The sequence below is a fragment of the Anopheles moucheti genome, chromosome 3 (genome assembly GCF_943734755.1).
Source record: "Anopheles moucheti chromosome 3, idAnoMoucSN_F20_07, whole genome shotgun sequence".
NCBI lineage: Eukaryota > Metazoa > Arthropoda > Insecta > Diptera > Culicidae > Anopheles > Anopheles moucheti.
Genome location: NC_069141.1, coordinates 8,863,407 through 8,887,500, shown reverse-complemented (window position 1 = coordinate 8,887,500; position 24,094 = coordinate 8,863,407). Strand labels below are relative to the sequence as shown.

Here is a 24,094-nt window from a genome sequence, read left to right as displayed (position 1 = left end):
AGTTCGAGTCATTTTTAGTCTTATTTTGGCTAGAAAGAGGCTTCAAGAGTCCTCCGGAAGAGATAAGTTATTTCAAATGCGAAATCGGGCATAACATTAGGAGACGAAGTAAAAATTCTTGGACGCGAGATGCCTACCGTTCGCGTAAAAATTGGGAAAGCTTGGACGGAAACTAAGTATGAAAAATGGATTAGATCATGTCCATTCTTAAAGTTTCTTTGTCAAAAGTACAAAGCGAATGGTAATTACCAAATCATAAACTAATTATGTTTTCTTCAGCCCTTCATCACAAGTCATGAATCTTGTAAGGACCTCCTCACAATACTGGTCCCCGATCCAGATTAACACAGTAGGTTAGCTCACCTGTGGTGGAATGTTTCGAGATAAAGATACCGGCCATATTTACGGGAATGTAGATACAGCAGTTTGTGGAGCAGTCTGCATGACCTGAACAATCTTGAAAAACTCCCGCCGGGTTGCTTGACGGTGAACAGCGTATAAAACGCATTATTAGTTCAGCGCATAAAACCGGCTCGCTGGAGTAATAATTGTCGAACTATTCCTCCTTTCGTTGCCGTGATAACGACCACCTGAGGTTAACTTTGGACCAGAAATGGAATGGAATTCTGAGCGAGAAGATGGAAATCGATGGTACCGTGTACTGTTAGCTACGGTATTTATGAGGTAACTTTAGTGTTGTTGAAGTTAATGCCACACTGCTACTACATGTTGCCGAAAAAATGGAATGATCAGCTGGAAGTTCTCAGCTGCAAACTCTTCGAAGAGGGGAAATTTGGTTAGAGGAATTGGAAAGCAAGTTGGTGATGGAAGCAAATGATCTTAAAAACAAATGCGTTTACTATATTTCTACTATCTAATGTGTTCCTGTACGTGCGGGATTGTGTAAGGATCCTGTCATTGTCATCTAGTGCCATTCGATTCGCTATAGAGCACACAACAAAACACATCCCTCGTGGAGGTGAAACAGTGTTTGTCGGTGGTTGTCGTGTCTGCTAGTTTGTACTGTAGTCTGGGCAGTTGTGGGAGGGGAAATAATTTAGATCATTGTACTGTTTGGTGTCAAAACCATAAGGAACAGAAGAAGATAACTTAAATAAACCGATAATAAAACCCTTCCACAGTCCTTCGCAAGTGTGCGTGGGGAGAATACACAGCGGGAGCAGCGTGAAAACCGAAACGTATACTTCTCACAACCTCAGCGTGAGGCATGAACTTAATCCCATTCCACACTCACACACACACATACAGCAATTAGCACACACACATATCGGAAAATGCGCAAGAAAAATAAAGGTATACGTATATATACATATAAACACACACACACAGCGTGAACCGAATGTAAAACTGCACACCTTGAAGGGAAAGAAGCGGCCTACATTAGAAGAGAAAAGGGTGTGGTGAGAAGGCAAATTAAATACAGCAGCAGGGATATTAAACACAGAATGTGGCCAACACCAGGTCCCTAGATTCCCTCCCCCCCTTCCCCCACCGTTTCTGGCGTGGAGCTGGTGTGCAGTGTGCGGTAGTAGTGAGAAGGAATTTCTTTTCTTGTTACAAATAAATTTAAAATCGGAAACAATTATAACAACAAAAACCAGGAAAAACAACTGATCATAATACGGAAAAAGCCACGACACATAGTTTTAGGAAGGTAATTTCGAGCGAACGTTGGTAGTACATTTCCCGACACGATCGAACAAGCGGAAAATGTTGTCCATTGTTTTCGCACATGAAGCATACGGATCTCATGAATGGTGCGAGGAAATGTTTCCGTTTATTCGCCGTCTTGCACTAAAGTTAGTTATCGACCCCACTAGCTACTATATTCCACATCCAGATACAGATATACGGATACAGCCAACGGATACACGGCAAAGTAAGGTAGAAACGGTTCGTAAACGCAACAAATATTCAAAACTCATCAGCAAAAGTATACGGAACGGAAGAGGAAACAATACAAACAAACAAAACAGGAAAATGATACAAAAGAAAAAAAAACACACGCACATCGAAATCGGAATCGGAATACAGATTCGACATCAACGGAAACCACATACAAAACGAAAGAGATAAAGTAAATCTGTGTCATACCAGGTGTTGGGGGTGTGCTACCTCGTGATGGTTCCGCACCTGGTACTCCAGATGCTCCTAAATTACCGCTAGATGATGATCCCTTACTTGTATATAGCTTGGATGAGCGGGCCGCCGATGCCTGGGGAACGAGGAACGAGATCAGTGAAATTTCCCGCTGCGGTTCAGCACCTCGGCGACACTTACCTGCATTCGTATGTGTTCTAGCTTAACGGGACTGGGAATGAATCCCACTTCACAGCCTTCTTTAACCAGTCGCCCAATCCACCAATTATTGTCGTATTTCTCCTGCAAAACATCACGCAAAGATCGTTGGTCGTGATCAGTACGAAGAAGCGCTAATGTAGAGGTGATCGGATGGAGAAAAAAAAACAAACAAACGCCTACCTTGATATGAAGAAAATCTCCCACCTCGAACGATACTGCACTGCCGTGCACCGGCGAATCGTCATCCAAACTGCCATCGTACGAAACATTCGTCCTCACAGCAAATGCAACAGGTTTACTCTGGTGGGCGAAAAGACACATTATAGGGAGGAGGTGGCGGGCGTGTTGTTGGGGAGGTTCAGGGTGGTGATTTACTTACCCTCGCTTTTTCCAACTGACCCAGCGCCTGACGTTCCTTCTCTCGCCGAAGCGATTCCTTTTCCTCGTCTAGCGACAGATCGGACGATGGTTGAGAATAGTTGGAATCCGCTGAACCCTGTAATGGCCGCGTACGGGTGCGTGGCAAACAGCAGAAGAAGGAAAAGCGTCAATCGATTTTGCTCAGCGACAACCACCGTTGCCGGGGTTCGGTCGGTCACAACGACCCCCGCAAACCATTCTACTAATCGCAATCGGAACGCAACTGCACAGCGCAAATATATATATATATGAACCGCTCTTTTGCTTTGCTATCTTGTCTATGGATAAATATAGGGCTAGCCACTAGCCTAGGATGGGGCTTAAATTGTGTTAAGTGTCTATCTACAGCAGCAGAGCAGCCCGCCGACTCGAGTGTAGATCAATCCCTTGTACACACTCGCACACACGGAATAAGGAATAAGTCGGGAACGGTCGGAACCTACAATGCGGCATCAAGTCTACATTCAGGCGCTAGTCTACTTGACGCTTCGCTCAGTTGTTTCCGGTACCAGCGAGTTTTGTCCCGCACCGACGGGGACAAAATGCAACGCGTGGTGCCCGTGTGGAGAGTGGTTTGTTTGTTATGGAGACTATTTTTAGCTACCAACAAAATGGCGACAACGGCGAGACTAAACTACGCAGGAAGCAGAGATCAGAAATCGGTGCCCTTTCCTTGCTTCGGCACGGCGTATCCACGGCTGGAGGTTGCCGTGTGTCCGGGGAATGGGGAGTGCGATTATAATATTTGCCTTATTTGTGTCGACACAAGACAAGGCTGCCTGGGGGAAGCATTGGCAGTTTCAAGCGCGTGTGTGTTCGCTAGTGCAAGAAACATTTCTTAAGCTCACTAGCGTTAACTGTGATTTATTAACGTTTTATTAGCGGTGTATCCGATGATGAAATAGCTTTGGAATATTAAATTACTGAACAACAGCAAGAAAGTTCAATTCAGCTGTTATGCGAGTTATTGTCGGTTAAACATTATTTTGTGGCGTTTTACCTCTTCTCTGCTTGAATTATGTGAACATTGTCTAGATTCGCATTCTCGGCGATCTCGAGTTCGACTTATGCAGATTATTAAAAAAGTTAATGACTTATCGATTAGTCATAAATACTACGCTTAGTCATGCAAGAGTAACATTAAGGTAGTACTTATTTCTGAAGAACACTGAGAAGAAGTGTTGTGTACTCTTATGCTTATGTTCTTTGACAGTTCCTGCAATCGTGTGCTGGATGTTATCCTGAGAATTATTATTCTACATCAGTGATTCTTGCACGTGGTACAGTTTGCCAACGGTTTCAAAACACACTCGTAAAATATCAAACCGATCTGAGGGTTTTAGCCAAGGAAGATCTTTAGAATTCCGTTTTTGTATCACAACTATTGTCGCATCCATTTTTAAAAGTATGATAGATGCATTTGTTCTTGGTTTGAACTGTTGTCTATATTCTTCATATGCATAACGACCTCAAGAGGTCAAAGCCTGCCATTTCTAGCAATTTTTGACTTTAATTATCCGTAGCTTAAAATTGAGTCTTGCGTTCGGAGAATTGTTCCGGATGAGATTATGGACCGGTCCGGTCGTGTGAAGCTAGAGATTTTATGGGAGCTGACATGGATCAATAGTACACATTACTCAGTCAGCAAAATTTCGTTAATTTATCCTTAAATAACCTTAAATTTATCGAGTAATTTAGGGGTAAACTAAGAGATCATTAGCAGTCGTTAATTTACCCTTTCACCCTTTTACCCTCTTTCAGATTTTACATGCTTACATTGGCACTTCGAAGCATGCTTTCCACTAATTTACCGTGTAATTAAAGGGTAATTTAATTGGAAAATCTTTCACTGAGCAATACATCACGACAAGTGTGTATGTTGTAAAACGTTTTACTTTCATTTTAAGAGCATGAATAGCATAAAAACATTGCTTAAATTGCATTCGATGAGAGAATAAAGAGGTCTTCGCCCTGTAGAATATTTTCAGATCAAGAAATAGGTTTTAGGGGACATATTTAACAGCTTCCTGTAGAGTGAGCCTTATCAGACTGGAAGGCGTAGTAGATCATTCAAGAAATACAATTCTTAAGTTTCTGTCACGACTATGGCGATATGTGTTACTTGCAATAGTTGCTTAGTAGACTAACGTGGACTAAGTGGAAATCGAGCAAAAGAATGTCTGTATCGAATACATCGTATTTTTAAATAACTCCCAATAAATGATGAACCAAAAACTATTACAATTGAATCGTCCAAATCAAATGCACTCTAAATTACTTTATCACTTCAAAACATTCCACCTCGGGAATTAAAGTTTGTTTGTTTTGCAGCAGGTTCACTACGGCTCACAGCTACCGACAAAGCGAGTGATTTCTCGACCACTGCAGTACCATCCGCACGTGCCTATGTTGCCTTCCGTGCTGGTGTGCAGCTGTTGCACACCGTCCCCAATATGTATGGTATTGTGCCCCGTTCGTTCCCTCTTTTTTCTGCCAAGCGGGATCTTTTACAACGGTGCCCGAGAAAAGCCTCACCGTACGTTGTGCGAGTGTTGGTATTGGTGGCAAGTTGTTCGTGCTCCTTGTTTTTTTTTTTTCAGGGGACACAAGCCGTAGCCTCGCACACAAGTAGCGTAGTTCCCCCCCTGGGGGATGGGTCGCCTCGGTCGCTTTATTTGCATCCGCGAGTGTGCATTACCACCGGTTTCGCAAGGCCCTGCACTGGGCGCTGGGGGTTCATAAATTTTAGAATATATTAAACGATGACAAAATTTATTGCAACATTTTACTGCAGAAATTTATTTTCACCCTCCGCCACAACCGCTCCGCTACGCGCACCTTCGTCCTCGAGGTCGCCATTGTTGCACCGAGGCGGGAACACTAACATAGGATTACTGGGGTCCAAGTTCCAGCGAAGGAGGCCGCACAAAGCAGGGAGCGGGATAATTTCGCTGAACATATTATGTGTAGTTCTTTCCGTACCGTTTTAGGGGAAAGCATGCGACGGACTAAACCCGGGTGGACAATAGCAAAAGGAGGGGGAAAAAAATTTGTAAACTTGTGCGCCAAACACTGCAGGTGCATGGTGCAATCAGGCGCATTGCAATTGCCCTCGGTTCCCAAAACCCACAGCAGGTGAGCGGAGAACACAAAAACCCTCCCGCGTGGGGATTGCGCTTTAGCGCCACTACCGGAAGTTGATACCCTGCGACCCGCTTCCGATGATGGTTATTATGGAGTTTCCCATTACGGCATATAAGAAGAAATTGTTTGTGGCAAAGCGAGCGAGCGAGAAAGAGAGCGAGCGTATGGCTAAGGGCAAAGGGGGACAAAACAAACAGAACATGCCATGTGTATGACAAAGTGACGGTGCACACAAGAAGCACAGAACAGAAAAATCGGGGAGAGCTTTTCCCTCCCAAGAAAAAAGCTTCCCTTTTCTTTGGCACAACAACGACACCGGAAGAAACAACATAACAACCGTTTCGGAAACCACTTTCATTGTCGTCGGTGAGGTGAGCTGTGTTTGTTTGTGTTTGTGCTGGTAGAGCAGGGGGGTGGGGGGGATGTTAGCCAGCGTTCGTGATAAAAAAGCACGACAGCCCCAAAACCGGGCAATGCTGTGAGTGTGCTGGTTTTCATTTCCTCCCCGTTTTCCCTCCCAATTTTTCCATCGCTTCATGCATACAGGACAAGAAACACACGGTCACAGCCTTCTGGATGGTGATATTTTCGAGCTTTGCCACAATTCGCCCCCTCCGTAATTGGATTTCCTGTGTCTTCCTGCTGGGCGTTTTGTCTTGCCAGGCCAGGAAAAGGGCGTTGAATGGGGCTGGAGCACACCCGGTCGGTGCTCATACCCGCAATGGAATGCACTTTCGTGGTTTGCGATTGGCCTGCCATGGCTTAATTTTGACGCTGAATAGGGCAAGGATCTTAACGTCACAGACCTTATCAAATACGCTCCAAACATTCGATTAAGGGTTGCGAAATGGGGTTTTTTCAATTTATCATTTTGTCCCGCTTATTGGCGCGGCTCTTTCTCCCATCTTTCCACTTGCGGGAAAATGATATGTGTGGCACGGAATGTGACGGTGTTTGGCAGTTCTATTTTTGAGGCAACCTCTGAGGCCATCTAATTATCTCACAGAGAAAAAAATTACCCCGAGAGCGACGGAATGCAAATCGAATCGAATCGGGAATTGAGTTCCGCCATTTCGGTTTTTGCAATGAAGTTGTCCGCCAGTTGTCCGGACCGATTTTTTCGGGGGGGAGGGCAACTGACAAGCTCTCAAATAGGCCAATTTTACGCTAGCTGAATATTGGGTTGGATAATGAAAGATGTTTGCTCCCCGTCCACATCGATTAGACGCGAAATGCGAGTCTGTGTCGGTTGCAGTTTTGTGAATTTTGGAATTGGGAACGAAAATAACTGGTCCTCCCATCAAGCATTGGAAAACGTGAACGTTTGGACCGTTTCCATAAACAAGCGGGCCTGACAACGAGTTGACTTGCTGTCACTTGCTGTCAATGCTTGTACGGGATGGTAAAGTGCTGGCTAATGGTGGTGACAGGCTGATTCACACAAATTGCCTTAAAATAACTCGGAGCGTACATGATGAAGTTAGTGCACACGGGTCCTATTTTAGCGACACACGTAAGAGCCTTCATCGTCGATAGTTTTGTGAGGTTATTTATACATCTGATGTACATTTGAAAGTGTTTCAATAATGATAACAGCACTGGAATGGACGTCTATTCATTGTGGAGGTATTGCTCATCTTGGAACTCTGGCGCTGGTAATAGCACAGACACGGCAAAATTATACCCTTCTTCCGTCGATACTGAGCTATTTTAACGAAGCCCTGAATGGATCCGTACTGCCCAGGAAGTCCCCCATCCGCCGAACTAACCTGCGTAAAGAGCTTGTTGTAGCCGGCACTCTGAAACGATGTATAGCCCAACCCGAGACCGATGCCGCGGGACTCCCGATGCCCCCCGGACACGGATGGGGCATCCGATGAGGCTCGCTGAACCATGGGCCGTTCAGGCCGCCAATCTTCTTCTAGACCGGATATTTTCGGTGCTATTCCGGTAGCGGTCGCGCTCGCTAGCGTGCTGCTCCAATCCGATCCGGCGTGTCTTGACGGTGTGGAAACGGGCGCGCACGGGCGTTTGCGTTTGCACGGGGCGTCCCGATCGCTCGCAGCTGGCTATCAGCTGGGATCGTGCCTACAGCATGAGCGAACCGCACCGAACCGCTCGACGTGTGCTGGAGCACGCGAACCGACCGACCATTCAGTTGTGGGTATTGTGTTTATGTTTATCACCTGCAAACCGCTTATCACTTGTATCCTTTGTTTTCGTCTGGCGAAATATTCACTTGTTCACTGAAATACAGCACCAGCGCACACACGCACACACACCAAAAAAGTGGGGAAGAATAACACTAAATGGTGACGCGTACCGACAGATGATGCTGGTTTACGTTGGCCCAAAACCTTGACATCATGCCTTCACCATCACCTGTATGCTGAACCGCGAAAAACACACGCAGCGGAACGATTAAAGCACGTTAAGAAATTGCTCATTTTTGTGTAAACAAAATGTCAATCAACGGTTTACATTCCGATACCGGATTCACGGAGCACTTGGATCACCGTTTCAGGGGATGAAAATAAACATAAAAATGCCCTTCCGCAGTACACTGATAAACAACCCGCGCACCGGTGGTTTGTTCACTTTACGAGCAAAACTACGCGTGCAGCTGTTCTGCCCAACGTTCCTCACGCGCCGGAATGCGAAACTGAAGGTTGTGATCGACGACGGTAGAAGAATGTTCAGATGGTTGGCAAGAATGTCCACACTTGACTGTTTCGTTGGCCTGCTGAGAGAGCGCGACACGTTCATTCACACGGAGGAATGAACGTGAATAGTTCACGAGCAAAGTATGCGTGCATGAGAAGTGAGTTGCTGACGGATGCCCTTGTGAGGAAAATTCCTTGCGGGAGAGAGAGAGAGAGCTCTGTAATCAACCAAAACACAAAACCGACATTAAGCTGCCATTAAAGGGGCGGTGATGGTGCGGTGTAGCTGTATTCCGCATTTCACACACGCACACTCTAGCGCAGTGACTGTGAAGAAGCGCGTACATTGAGGCACAGACGGTGAGAGATAAGCGAGAGATCTTCGAACTCATCGCTCACAAGAATATCACCGAAGTGGAAAATGAAGGATGAAAGTGTTTGAAGGAATTCTTCAACAAAATTAGATCCAAAAAACGCATATTAATGGTGCTTCTTATTCCTCAACGAAATTGGACGAGCAATTCAATACCATTGTGAGTCATCTATCCACTTGTGTGGCAACAGTAGCGATCCAGCTGGTAAATCTCCCTCTACAGACAGTTCATTCTCACCGTTCCATTACGAAAGATGAAAAACGACTCATCTCATATCTTACGCATGCACTCTCTCTTTCTCTCGCACACACTCTCTCAGTTCGCAACAATCTCCTATTTTATCTCAGCAGTATTTTCCATTTTTCACCGTGTTCAGTGTGTCCTTCCTTTTCCTTCGTACACCAACCAACCCTCTCTCGTGCTGTCGTGCGGTCTCAGTTTCCTCAGCCACCAGCAGCAGCAGTAGCAGCAGCACGCGCAGTCCATTTTTCATCGGTTTTTATAAACAATCCGACTATTTTTGGAAACTTTTCCCATTCGATTCCCCCCCCCCCCCCCCCCCCCCCCCCTTCAGACGGAGCGGATACGCACCGAATCGGGGAAAAAAAAGATTGATTTCGGTTTTAGTGGGGCTTTGCAGCAACTGTCTGCCTAGTTGACCTCATTAGCCGCTGTCCACAGCGCTCCGCACACGATTGTTTTTTAAAAACGTGTCTGCATTTAGTTCACGCACACTAACTCTTCGATTAACTGACAACTTTCAAACGCTTATGTAAATAATATCTACCGCACGGAACACTTCGACACTTTGCAAAAGAAAACCCAGGCAAACAATGTTCCCCGTGAGGTTTCTCGGCCTGGTTCGTTTGCCATCAGCACAACGCTGCATCCTCCCGATAATCTTGCTAGCCTGTAAAGGAAATTGTATTCTTGCACACGTACACATGTACACAAATGGAAGTGGCTTTGCACGGACACGCACACAGCATAGCACCCACATACAGCTGGCTGGATTGGAGCGTTCGAGGCACGAAGACAAACACACTTCCGTGCGAATGGTGGAACACATCCACGGGGCAGCTTGCAAAATTCACTGCACCAGTTTGCTCTGTGATTGGATTTTGATTTGCGTGGAAAGCCTTCAATATTGCCCGAAACTTCCCCATTCACTCGCTTTCTGGGGCTTTATTTGTTTGGTTTAGCGTAGAAGTCGTCACTTCATTCCAATAGTTTTAGCACACTACCACTTGAGGACGACGTTAAGATAACTCTTTTATTCCAATGGATTTTCTTCCCCAGCGTAAGCACACACTTAGACGCGAGCGACACGCGCTGCGAACGATGTAAGCAACCACGTCACGGGGACAGGCGCGTCTCGGTCTCCGGTCGGTGGAAAAAGCCCCCAGGAAAATTTCACACCCTTTCGCTGCGGTCAAGTGACCGCTGCAAGCTGGTACGTGCTGGAGTTGAGTAGATTTTGCCCGAAAAATTCTTGCATCACGCCGTACGCGCACTAAACACGACTAGTCGTCACCACGTCAAAGCCGTTCGTTTTCGTTTTTTGCTTTTCTGGCACGAAATTGTGTTTCCACGCGTGGAGGAAAAACGGAATCGCACACACGCAGGCGATTTCGTTGCAGATTCCTGGATGGGTTTGGGTAATGGTTGAGCAAATAGGGCTTGTCACCGTATTACAGGCACACACCCAAAACACCCCGTGCAACATATGAAGCACCGTGACAACCGTGATTTTCAACCAAACGCAAACTTTTTCACGCGACACGAGTCAGCCTTGCCCTGAACGCACTTTTTCCTCGCTGGCTGGCTGGTGGTGTATGTGGTTTAGCGTTGAGCTTTATTTTTTCATTCCGCTCCGGTTTCGGTTCCGTACGCTCCGAGGGTGCTACCGCGGCTGACTGCGTTTGCGGTTTTCGCTCTCCCGGTTTCGGTGGAGGGTTTTCTCGCGCGCCGTACCGTTTCTCATCTGCACCAATTCGAGCTCGACACTTTGCGGGAAGGAGGCTGTCAGTTTTGTGCTGTCAGTTGCTACCGAGAAGTATTCGAGAGAGAGAGAGAGCGCGAGAGAAAAACAAGAGCAAAAACAATGGCAAAGTACATTGATTGATGGAAATGTTTTGGAGTACTGCATGAACGACTGACAGTATGGCCATGTTTATGCTGCCTCTTATCGTGAACACACACCAACTCGCGATGAAGATGGAGGCGCCTAGTGTGTGGTGCAAACGCGACGGCAAACATTCTCGCGCTCATCTCTCACCGCAACGTTTGCAACTCGTTCGATGAGAAACGTTTTCGGTATCGTTTTCCGCTTGCTCTGATTGTTTTGTCCCCCCCTTTAGCAGGTTTTCGGTGAGGGCGGCAGGTGTAGTGAAATGAACGGTAATAAATGAGCTGGTTGTGCTGCTGCTCAGTGTGTACGTCGGGCTGACAGCAGCTCGAGCGTGAAACCCCCTCCAAATGGACGGAGGGGTTGACTGCTGGTGAGGTTATTTATTTTATTTTCGATCTGACTGCTTTTGACAATCGACCGGTACAGGGTGTTTCGATGTGTTTGGGGATTGTAAGGCTGATGTAGAATATTAACTCAATGAGAATGTAAATTTGCTAAATTATTCTGGAGGGATTCAGTAGAGTTTGTAAGCAATTTCCACGAAGAAGAGATTTGAATTCCTTTTCTGAACTTTTTTAGTAATATTTTTCATATTTAATCCTTAACATAATATTCAAACTCTTCACTATGTGAATAACCCATTAATACTTCTAAATAAAATTCTCATTTAATTTGATTCAAACGGTGGAAATAAATAAACACTACAACGTTAACATCTTCCAACTAAAAACATATGTTTCCTCGTGAGACGGAACTAATGCACGGATATGGTGTATTGTTACCCCCAAAGAAACAAAAGAATAAAAATCACCCTGTGTCTTGGCGCAGGCAAGTACCTAAGAAACGCATGCGCGTATCGATCCGGAGATACGGCTACGGAAAAGTGTAAAACACGTAGCAAAACTATCATCACACAGACGCATGACGCGCTCTGGGTGGTAAAGGGAAACCATGAGGCCAACCGGAGAGAGAGAGAGAGCGTGAGAGTGAGAGAGAAGGAGAGGCCTCAGCCTTCAAAGTATGACAAGTCATGAAGAAGCTGCATGAATCGTGCGAGCGCTCTCTGTTGGAACCCGATCCAAATTTTGCTGAGCTTTCGAACGAGATGGTCTTCCATTTTCCTCCACTTCCGTGCGGTGTGTTCACGAATGAATACGCACGGTGAGATGAGAGACAGTGAGTTGGGGGAGAGTTTAAAGCGCGTTTCGCTCATTCGCATTAAGGGCTGAGGGAGATTTGTTTTGTTGTGTTCGTTAAGCGTAGCTTGCCGTCAGAGATGTTCTTTACCATCCATCTTCAGCAGATGATTTCCAGTTTTCCCTTTGCGATGCCATTTCCCTATCCGGGACCCTTTCGTTCCGATCCAGATGGGATTGGGGCTTTGAAGTATGGCACCCTTCCGGCGTGTCGTCGCCAGTTTGTCACATGGAAATGGTGACTACGGTGAAGGGGTTACGGTTTACAATTAACGATAAAAACGTGACACTAGGCGAATGCTTGCACTGAATCATTTCTGCCAGAGAAGACACACAGGCGATTTTCTCTGAACTGTGCTGAGGGAAGGGAGGCAAGGAGCACTACCCATTCGGTTGCGTCATTAAGAACTCACTTGGCGTGTGAGGTGTGACGCCGGGCAAAGTAAACCAAAACATTTAATTAACACCCAGCCACCGACGGTACCAACGCGAACACTGGTGACACTTTTGAGGAGTAAAATTTAGATGAATTTATCATGAATTTGCATGACAACTGGTACCAATTGTGTGTGTGTGTGTGCCACGGTGAAGACAATTCGGTGCAAACTTCGAGCTTTTTAGGGGAAACTTTGCCCTGGTGCGCCTTGACCGAAATTGGTTTTATTGACGATGGGGTTGTGGAAAATTCGGTCCTTCAATTTTGGGGGGTAGCATCATTAGGGCTCTCTCTTTCTCTCTCTTTCTCTGTCTTCTTCTCGCTATCTCTATCCGGTCTTTCCGTTTCGGTTGTACGGAACGGAATGTAAGACCGTAACCGCCTTACTACAGCACCCATAAATATGCTTGCCGATATCATTTACAAATTATTTTTATGATTTCATTTTATCGATATTTGATGCGCTCGATGGGCTCCGATCCCGTCCCGATGGTTCCCGCACGAGATTATGGTCGTAGCGGGCAAACGCCGTCATGCAAAGGAGGTCCGCAGCGCATCGTACCAGCGCGTGGCACGTTGTCTGTTTGTGGTTATTTTTCCACCCCTTTCCCTGCTCCTCCTCCCACCCACCGACCATCCCTTCATGTTGCAGGATGTCCACCGTGTCGATGGGTTCCTTAGCCTTTCGTACGGCTTTACTCTTCCGTTTACTGCAATGCCGATATTGCCGACCCGTTCCCCAATTCTCGTCCCCACCCCCCGTAATGTTCCATTTCCCAGAGAAGGGATTTGTGGCGTAAAGCGGACGCAGAGGTTCATTTGCCCAATCGTCACCCTGACCCGCGCATGGAAATCAAGGGAGCTTGGCCCCTTTTTGTTCAACTCGATATTCACACCGTGCCCGTGGTACAAGTGGAATTTGGTAAGCGCACTCGTGTCTATCGTGTCCGCTGCCCAGCGTCGAAGGCGTAAGGATTGGAAGGATTTCCCACCTTCACGCCCCTTCCCCTCCCTCGCACATCCGGAACATGCTGTAAACGAGCGACGAGGATTTTGTGGGGAACACCGCCGGATAATGAGCCAAAACAGGTTTCGTTTTTCTCGGGTCTTGAGCGTCGGGAATTTTGGCGCCCGTAAGCGCTGCCTTTTTAAGTGAATTATTTGATGACTGCGTAAATGGGGTAGTGAAATGGCCCCCTAAAGTGTGTGGTAAGTGGTTAGCGTTGTTGGAGTAGGTTTGGCTCGTTAGCATGTGTGTGCGTGCGGTTGAAATGCAATTCAAACCTAATTTTAACTGCCTCCCGCCAGCATCAAACCTATCGAATGTGCGATGGATCTCTTGTGGGGGTTTATGTTTTTTTTTGGTAGTTGCATTGAATGATAAACATCTGCCTCATGCCAGATGTAGCAAGAATTATTTAATTGAAATTTTAAATAAGTTGTATTGGGCTACAATGAATAGCGAGCTTTGGATAATGAAATTGTGAACCTTGGTCAAAGACCACCACACATTTAACAACCTTAATAATACTTTTTTTACAGAAAATAACCCCTATATAATGAGAGGAAATGGAATATTTTGGTCCATATGTTTAATAAAAAAATACTATTATAAAAACTCTACATTTTATTTAAAATTTTTGATCCAACCCAATGGAGACGCCTGGTGTTTGGTAGATATTGCAATAACTTTTATCTAAACACAGCTCGATTATCGTACATTTTTATGTTCTACTGTATGAAACTCATCGCAAAACTTATTGCAAAAACTCTTTTCTTTTGGGTTAACAGTTGTCGAGGACAATCTCGGCACTCTTTTGCGTTTCTCTTGCTTTTGCAATCCGGTCACGAACGAGCTCATGTAGGCTCTGCACCGTGTGGCCTACTGAAGGCCAATTGTGGCCGTGGCCATTCGCATAACCATATCGGCACAGTTTTACAGCGAATGGGTAGTAGTTTTGAAGCAGAGATTTGATTTTAGCGCCCTTTTCAAAGCCCCTTTTACTTTCCACGTCCTAATTTAAGCGAAAGCTTTCACAGTGCATTTTGGATTACTTAAAGCTGCGATTTCTAGCCATTGCTTGAGCGAAAAGACTCTCAAAGCCTACTTCCAACACACATAACTTGTTGGATATGTTTGTTATTGCAAGATAGACCATTTGTGGTAGTAGAAACCATTACTAAACAGCATTTAACTCTTTATATCTTTGATTGTAAATAAATTATACTCGCTTTTTCCAATTATAACACTTTCGTCACGTTGCAGCGTTTGTACACGGGTGTAAAATAATAAATTCACTTCACACAGTTTAAACCACAGCATTAATTGCAGTCCATTTGTCCATCAGCGATGCTTTTAGATTTTCAATAAATAAAACCACCCCGTGCTGGTCTCCGTAAACGGAAAAGATCACTCCTGCTGTTGCTGCTGCTGCTATGACATGAAATATCATCCCGAACAAGAAGGTAAGGTCACGATCGTAAACATTGAAAAATTTTCGTTCACACTCTCCGGCACGGCTCCGGCCGACCTCCCGCCCATAAAGGGGAAACCAAACCCCCGATTAATAAATCATTGCACGGTACGTGCTCGCGTACACATGGCGCGAGACGCGTGCCTCCATTTTCCATCTCCATACGAGCTGCGGACGATCTCGTTTGATCATTTACTCCAGCCGATCCGCCATTTATCTTACCAACCGGTAATATAACACTACCTTCTTCCGTCGGATTTCATCTCACTCACTCGCCCAGCCGATCGAGGCACATCAATCGGCGTCAACGATACCCGCCGGCCCATATGCGTAACGGCGGGCGTAAAACGTTCAAAGCGAAACGGCGCCGCCGCTTCATCGTAGCGTAGTCTCACATCTGGCACGATCGAGCACGATCCCATGCACGAGCGGCAAGCAAGATAAACGGCCACAGGTTGGCAATGTTTACATCGTTGAGTTTGATTTTTCTTCTCGGCTCCCTCTCAATAGACCGATTTTGAACGGGGCACACAGCCGAATCCGTTGATCGATGTGGCGAAAGTGCTGTTAGAGTGTTAGTGATGTCGATCTCAGCCTAGCCGATTCGGTTACAGCGGTCCGGCACCGGAACGGAACGCCGCCTTTTGGCGAAAGGCCTCTAACAATGTCGTTCGGCGCTCTATAAATATTGGCGTGGTGACACTCTACGCAACGGGACGGTGAATGAATGTGTGGCTCATTCGCACACCAGCACCGGGTGCACGATATTTGGCTGTGAGCAGGTAAATAACCATGCCACGGTTGAATGTAACGGCACAGGCAAGGTTTTAGTTCTTATTTTGTTTTTTTTTTGCTGTTGCGAGCGCTGTCTGTTTCGTTACGGTTGTGTAGGTGTCATACGGACGTACATAAGCGGACAATGGCTTCCACTTTGCTGACCTCTAAAATGTGTACGCTTGCAGGGCAAATGTTTTAATATTTATATTTTACAAAATAAATAAAATATCTAAGTGGAAAAAATATTATCAAACTGTTATATTTAAACAACTGAACTGTGTTTGGTGTTCTATTTTTGAGAGCAGCCATCTTTTATGATCTCATTCGTGCGCAGATGAAGGCATCAGACACCAGACGGATGCAGTAACGATGATGTCAACGACAATGGCGACGAAAGGACAGACCGAAGTGTCGCATCCCAGGAAGATGAAGGTCGTACCGTATGCAGATGCAGTTGAGGGACAAATAATGCAACTCGAAACTGCACCATTCAATGTTTTCTTTTTTTTCTGGATTCCTTAATTCTTCCTTCTTCCTTTGAAAGGGTCCGGGCAAACAGCATTACTGTGGCATTGCTACAAAACACATAACGTTTTACTGCAGTCAATGGCGGTGCCACGGACGGCAGAGTGTACTTTAATGGATCACTTTACAAAATCGTGTTTTAAAATTTCCTTCGCTGTACATATTTCGCATCAAGCATAAACCTCACAGCCTTTCGGAAACATTACATCCGGGTTGGGCAAATCCTTCTATTGAAAGCGTACAACTCAATCCCTGCCCGATGGTTTGGCTCCCGGGTGACTGACGCGGTTGAAATAACAGGGCAGCGCGTGATTTACATTTCGAAGGACAATTGATTCGGTGCTATGGTAGCACACAGTGGCCAACGCTGGTTTGGCAACCAAACCGGCGGGGTTTCGCTTTTGCATTCCACATACGTCTTTTCGCTGGAGCGATCTATGCGTGCAGTGCGAAAATGGCAGCAAAAACCACCCTTCATCCAAGGATGCTGTGGATTCACTCCGCTGACATTGGTCGCTGGTGGTCAAAAAACGTGACAATTTTAAGCAGCAGCTTAAGATGGAATTGAGAAAATGGTAATAAAAAACCGGAACGCAAACCCCTCTCGTTTACGGTGGATGGGACAGATGGGAGGAATCACGTACCATGGGGATGACTCATCGCTGAGATCTAATAATGACAATGCGCATATGCGTCCCAAAATCAGAACAGTGCGTGCTGTGTCATTGAAGGGGGTTTTCCGGGGAAATGAGTCAGAATGTTTCTTACGTCTTTTCCCCAGTTGTTTTTTTTTCTGCAAACAAAGAAAGTGTTATTAATATAATCCATTTGAGATGTAGATGTTTAGATAGAAAGACAAATTGATATCTTATTAAAATCTTCAATCACCATTTTCACCATTAGGAAAAACACATTTTCACATCTCGGCAGCTTTTACCACGTAAAGTGTGGCACAATTGCCAAGTCTGCTGGTGGATAATAATGGCGTCGCATGCTTGCGTCAGTCGCATGCAGCGTGGGAAACCAAGAGCTAAAAGTGCATCGACGACAATCGAATCGCTTCCAGCACCACCGGAACAATGGCGCGGTGGAAGTGCCTTGCCAACGAGGGGTTGGGCCAGTCGCCTTGCCAAATCCACCCCCACGCGATGTGGACAAATTCGAGGACATGTACACCCATTTGGCCACCCATCAGCCACAGTAAGCTTACCCATGCCCCACAAATACATGTACCGCTCGCAGTTGCACTATTGCAGCGTCGTCCTTCTGGCCGGGGTTCGGGTTTGCAAAAAAAAAAAAACAAGCAAACACATTGGCATTCCGGCTTACCGCTGGCTTGGTGGTGGTGGTGTTCGGGTGGGATGCAGCTCGAAAGCATGAATGAATTTCGAAACCATTTGACACCCACTCGACGGTCGACGCAAAGACGCGCTATTCTTCTACGCATAGTGATTTTGCACCCACACACATACACACACACACCCACACAGATGCAATGTTTGGGGTGGTGTGGTGAGAAAAACAAAGTACAAAAGAAGGTTAATGTAGTAGTCAACACATAGTCAAGGCAATGATCGCTCGCTGAATGTAGTGGGGAAAGAAAATTGAACGGAGGATTTGTTCCAGTCGTGGGACAAATGTTTTTAGTTAAGTAAAACTGTTCGAAATCAATTACTGAGCAGGTTTGATATATTGAAGAAATATAAGCTATAATGCAGAATTTACAAGAGTGATGCAGTGTTGAATATTGCCTACGAGGTACGATACAGAATAATAAACGATAAATTCGTCCTACTTGGAATCCGAAATGGGAAATCAATCACCGGTAAGATTTCCACCAAATTTCCTTGCAAATCCAGGAGAAGTATATGAAGCAGCTGCTCTACTCCTATCATCCAGTTGCAAAGCCACATATGATAATATCGCCAACGAAAAACTTTACTACGGAATAGGTCCTTCTTTTAGCTCTTTTGTAATTATAATTACACTTCTCAGACCTAGAGCAGAGATACCACTATGGTTAAGCATCAGGGTAATGAGCCCAGTTAGTACTGCTCGCAAGCCGCAGGTGGCACTTGCACTGTGGCTCTTTGTCTAAAATGATCTATCTCATACATAGCATAATACATTTTTACCAAGTATTGTAGCCGAATGTGAACCTCAGCAGCAGTATGAAGCAGTAGTTCGGCATTTTTGTTGAGTTACACCATACTCCATACTCCATAAAATATTCCACTACACACAAACGCAAAGCTCAAACACTTTAAGCTTCATTTTAGAGGAAGATGCGCATAAGAACTTGTGTTCCCGAAGGTCTGAAAGAACAGTTGAGGAACTTTTTCGACAAAGAGCTTTGTGAGATCAACTCTCTATTGTGCAGCTAACTAGGTGTCAACAAAATGACACCGGACGATCTTGCCCTTAACATATTTTAGATCATGCACATGGACATAGCGATGGCGGGACGTGGAAGTCCCATATTTAGATGGAGTAAAGGACGTTAATGTATTGACCATGAGCGGTTCAGATAATTTCTGCATTACATCAAGATCTTTTAGTTCGAAAAAAGACAACTTCAACATTGGAAAACGAGAGTTTTCCCGCCTCAATACACGCCCCTGATCTCTCTGTACTTACCCGTCGCTTTCGCATAAACGGTGGTTTGTAGGTGGTGTTATGACGCTTGTGATGGTTTTTGTGCCGCAACATTTTGATCTGCTTCTGCTTTTCCGGTTCGTTGGTCGGTGGGCCTGAACGCCTCTCACCACACGATCACCGTTTCGTCACAAAACTTCACCGAACCACACACACTCACACGGAAGGATCGTGGGACAACCCGTTGGGAAATGGGTACCAATATTTCCCGCTTGTGAAGGGGAGTGGGTCGCTGTATGGGTCAGCCACCGCGTTCGCTTACTCGATCACACAAAACACACCGTAAACTCACAGCTCGCAACACAAACGCGCCACGCGCGTCGGAAAATTCACAAATATTTTCCCCTCTTTGTTTCCCGCCCGTCTTCGCCTGTGGTTGAATTAATTGTGTGGATGAGTCGCAAGTCGCAAGAACGTAAAGGCACACACACGGGCCACAAATAAAACGAGAGCGGGTGGGAGAACAGGCGCGAAATTGGTGCGTACACATGCACTGAACAGGGAGCTAGCTTCAACGCTTCAGGCGCGACATAATTTCATCACCGCGGCAGCAAGAAGGGGCAAAAAAACCTGCACCAGATAATGGCGTATTTTTGTGCCATTTAATTTGCACCATCCCTCAAACGGTGCGGACACTGGGCCATGTTTCACTCACACTTGGGCAGGCCTGTTATGGCTGGGTGGTGAATTTGGTTGGATAATCGTTGAATAGGAACCGGGATGCTGTTAGGAAATGATGACTAAACGGAACATTGGAACCTTGGTTAGTAAACTTTCCACACACACTCACACACACACACGAGTCACAGCAATGGCCGGAGGCGGGTACTCAAAATTGTAACTACAAAATCATCACAACGCTTGGTGGCAATTGGTGGACGAAGTCGAAAATAACTGCTCCCAGCTCGTTTTCCCTTCTTTCACCAAACACTTGCACCAACCCCACGGGACGTGTTGTGTTGATGGTGATCGTTTACACCACACTCACGTACTTCCTTTCCGATAAAGCACAATTTCCATCAATGAATTTTCGATCGTCTCACTTTCGATCACGGTACGCCAAACAAAAAAATGAAGAAGATCATAAATATTCCGCAAAAATGCGACCTTCACACCGATGACGATCGCTGCACACACACGCAAGGTTCGCAAATACAGGCGCGTTTGAACTTTCGATCAGATGTGAGGCCAGGGAGCTGCGAGCGGAGTTGCTTTTTCATGACATTTCCACCTGCAAGACAGCCGATTGCCAAACTACCTTTGCCAGAAATGATTGATCTTTTCGTTCACAGCCACAACACACACACACCATGGAATGAATATTCCAGGATCACTGTTCCACTGCCCAGGTCGGGGGCAAATTGTAAAAGGCCCGGGAACCCGGGACCACGCACGCTCCGGTACTGGCGGTTCTGGTGGACACAAACTGACCACCGCCACTGAGCCGGGGCTTGATCGGCTCGAGATCGAGCGTTCGCGGGGCCGTTGAAAGACCCAGACTGATGTTAAAAATAAAACTCTCGACCCGACCGAAACCCACCCCGAAAGCCGACGTTTCGAACGTCCGTCTCATACATTCCCCTTCCAACTAACCTCCACCCAGCCGTCGTCGACCAGTGCCGTCCTACTCGCGCCAACGGACGGATCGTCTTTCAAATTTTGCCCACCCGTTGCCAATTTGACCAAACGGACGCTCGCGCATAGACAAACTGATCTTGAGTATGACTCGAGATGATGCTTCTGTCACCCGGCGAATGGGACGAATGGGCGGGAAATAGGGGAAAAAGGCGAAATAAGGGGTGGATCGGTGGATGTAAGGGGTTGGAGTCAGGTAGAAGTGGTTAATCGAAAGCGATGAGGAAACAAGCATTTAATACATTGATGTATTGCGACCAGAGTTGGGGCTTTTGCAAAGGTGCTTTGTAAATAAATAGCATCGCGTTGCCGTATGGAAAGAATGAAATTGAAATAGATTTACTATGACTTTGCCAGAGTGTGCAAATTACTCACTAGAGCACGCGTTAAACGTATTGCCCTATTTACCACAATTTCCATTCGCACAGTAAATCAAACTATTAGAAACAAATTTCATTAAAAGATCAAGACGTGTCCTAGTTTATAACAGTAGAATGTGGAAAACTTTATCATATAGACCCCATATATCTTGGAAGAGCCCTGCATGATACATAATACCGCTTCTGTACAGTGTACTATCGCAACTGATGCAATTGATTAGAATGTAATGTAATGGTTCAATTAAGCTGCTCACACCTGTTTCATTATAAAATTTAATTGCCATATAAATAAGGGTTGTTGGTGTGACAACTTCTCTATTTCTCGATATTTTGTTTCCTACACATCACTGCTCTAAGGAGCAGTAAGCCAGCATCAGCATTACAACATTGGAGCAGTTAAATTCGTGTTTTAAATCGCTGTTTGTACCATGTGCCGCTATAGCCATGTGCAATTGATGTCTTTGCCACAAAATTGAATATCTTCAAAGCTTATATTTGACCAGTTGACAAGTTATTGAGTATTATCGAATAAAAGATTAAGATTCTGTATTAGCTTAGAGCGAAACAAATTTAATATATATTTAGGATTTAAATGAACCTAATCACGAAATTTCCCAACATTATGACGAACCCTGCTTCGCGCATTGCACCACCTATGTCATGCAGATTGCATACTTCGTACGATTCAAGTTCTCTTCAACCGCAGCAGCGCCCTCTGTTGGCAATCGAGTAGTACTAAACAGATGGTCAATTTCAAGAATCGAGCAACTGAGTTCAAATTCAAGCAAATGTCCGTTGGCTGGCTGGCATTTGATTGCAAATCATTAAAAAAATACCTTTAATTTATCAAAATACGAATATTTCAGGGTAAATATAAAGAGAATACTGTAAGTAGTGTGACAAAAAATACTGCGAATCGTACGAGTGATAGGAAGGAAAATAAATGCTCCAAGTAGTCATATACGAGTTGTGCAAAATGCTAACAACAACAATTAACGAGATAACCCTAACGTGTTGCGAATCTGTAAATTAGCAAATTGATTATCTCAATGCTAGCAAAAAAACAAAACATTGTACGAAACCCGTGAAAGGAACTAGTATGATAAATCTATAGCCTTCTTGGTTTTTTGTTATCTTAAACAACGTTTTACACTGTTTGCAATAGTGATGGCTTTATACAACGTACTCAAAGCCCCGATTGGTTACGTTTAAACTAATATCAGCACACACCAAAAACGTACGCAACGAGCAGCAAGGGGAGACGAAAAAAAAACGGCCACCTTAAGCTAGTGGAGTGAATTTTTTGGCGAAGTGGTGCCAATTTGACACATTTAATTAGTGGCATTAGCCGCGCGGCCTGCGAACAGCAAAGTGCAGCAGTGTTCTTTAGGCCAACGCTGAGGCTTTTTGACGTTCGTCGAGTGATTATGCTAAGGTGAGGAGCATTTCTGCTCCGTCATTACCGGGCGTCTTTCGGCGCAATAAAGAGGGTGTTTTTTTGTTTACTTCTTCCCTCCCGAGAGTCAAGTACCGAAGCATGTCATGAAGGGAACAGAGTGAACCATCAATGTCGGTGCTCCGGCGAGGCTACGATTGACGTGACCAAGTATCGATGCTCATATTTGATTTGAGGAATGAAGATTTACGGATTTGGCTAAGCATTAAATCACACTTAAGGCGTTTCTAAAACCATCACTAAACAATTCAACAGAAGCGCAGTAATTGCAGTAAATGTTCTATCTCTACACACTTACAGTGTCTATTTCTAGCGTTTATGGAACTTTAGAAGATAAAAATATAGATAAAAAGTATTAGCTATGAATGCTATTCTAGTTCCATTTTCTATACAATATTTACAATTGTTTCGAGCAAGGATGTAATATCCTCTCAGTGTAATATTTTAAAACTTTTAAGTAATTCAAACATATAAACACGCTCTAAGCAGCAGCTGAACAATAGTAAAATTGAAGTAAACGGAATATTGAATAACGGATATCGGTTTTACCTTTACTCTCCTTTTTTCCCCGTTAATTTATAGGGCAACAACGGAGGCAACAACAGGCTTTAAGGTGTCTTTAAGGTGCGCTTGGGAAACACAATTTAGTGCGTTAGGAAAAGATGGATGGAAGTTATATTTGATCACGGAGTTCGATCGATTATTGGCAGAATATGAGTTCAGTAACGGCTCTGTTCTGGATGTTGGTTGGGTAACAAAATTGTTGAAGTTCGTTAACGTTGCCCGACACTTACCTATACGGAGAGAGAGAAAGATAAGAGAGAGAAGAATATTTCGGATTAGTAAATGTGCAAACAACGCCTTCTATTAACAACAATAGTTCTAAGGTCATCATCTGTCTCTACTCCCGCTTTTCTACCCCTAAATACTTGTGTGTGTAAAGTGTGTAAATACAAAAATAAGAACATCAAAGTGCGCCCAACGTGGGGCTCGAACCCACGACCCTGAGATTAAGAGTCTCATGCTCTACCGACTGAGCTAGCCGGGCTGTTGAGTTTTCCGCTCGGTGTGGCACAATATGATCGATTTTCCTTTTCCCATCTTCGTAGCAGACCGTTTTCCCGGCTGTGCACCGATCGTTACCGATCGTTAGCGCTTGCGCCTATGAAGATGAAGATCGTTTTTTGTTTGTCTGTCTTAAGCGCTCGGGAAAGGAATGATCATTGTCTTGCAAATGTAACCCTCCCTTCCACCAACGCTAAGTGCAATGCGTTTCCCGGAAAGGACGGTGATTTTAGTAAGGGTTACAGATGGAAACTTGTTGGAACGCAGTCACACAAAAAAATGAGAAATCAATCCAAGAAACATTTGGAAGGGGACTAAATTTAGAGCACGTATGTACTTGCCTCGAAAGGTAACACAGATATGAGTGGGTGGCCAAGAATAGGCGTGATGGAAAGAATAGTACTTCAACCGAGAATTTTAAAAGAAAGATAAAAAGTTTCT

The 24,094-nt window shown here is 45.1% G+C and overlaps 1 protein-coding gene and 1 non-coding gene across 2 annotated transcripts in view; both read right to left on the bottom strand.

Annotated features, from left to right (window-relative positions):
* LOC128303993 (voltage-dependent L-type calcium channel subunit beta-1) overlaps nucleotides 1-7,781 on the bottom strand; it is a 16,468-nt gene extending 8,687 nt beyond the window's left edge. Inside the window, exons 1-5 of the mRNA XM_053041103.1 lie at nucleotides 7,656-7,781; nucleotides 2,702-2,818; nucleotides 2,503-2,622; nucleotides 2,302-2,403; nucleotides 2,116-2,236 (exon numbers count right to left, since the gene is read on the bottom strand). Of these exons, the coding sequence (XP_052897063.1) occupies nucleotides 2,116-2,236; nucleotides 2,302-2,403; nucleotides 2,503-2,622; nucleotides 2,702-2,818; nucleotides 7,656-7,781 (586 nt within the window). The remainder of the gene's footprint in view (nucleotides 1-2,115; nucleotides 2,237-2,301; nucleotides 2,404-2,502; nucleotides 2,623-2,701; nucleotides 2,819-7,655) is intronic.
* A 15,782-nt stretch (nucleotides 7,782-23,563) lies between these two features.
* Nucleotides 23,564-23,636, bottom strand: Trnak-cuu (transfer RNA lysine (anticodon CUU)). The gene has a single exon. It is a non-coding gene; the product is annotated as a tRNA-Lys (tRNA).
* Between the last annotated feature and the right edge of the window lie 458 nt (nucleotides 23,637-24,094).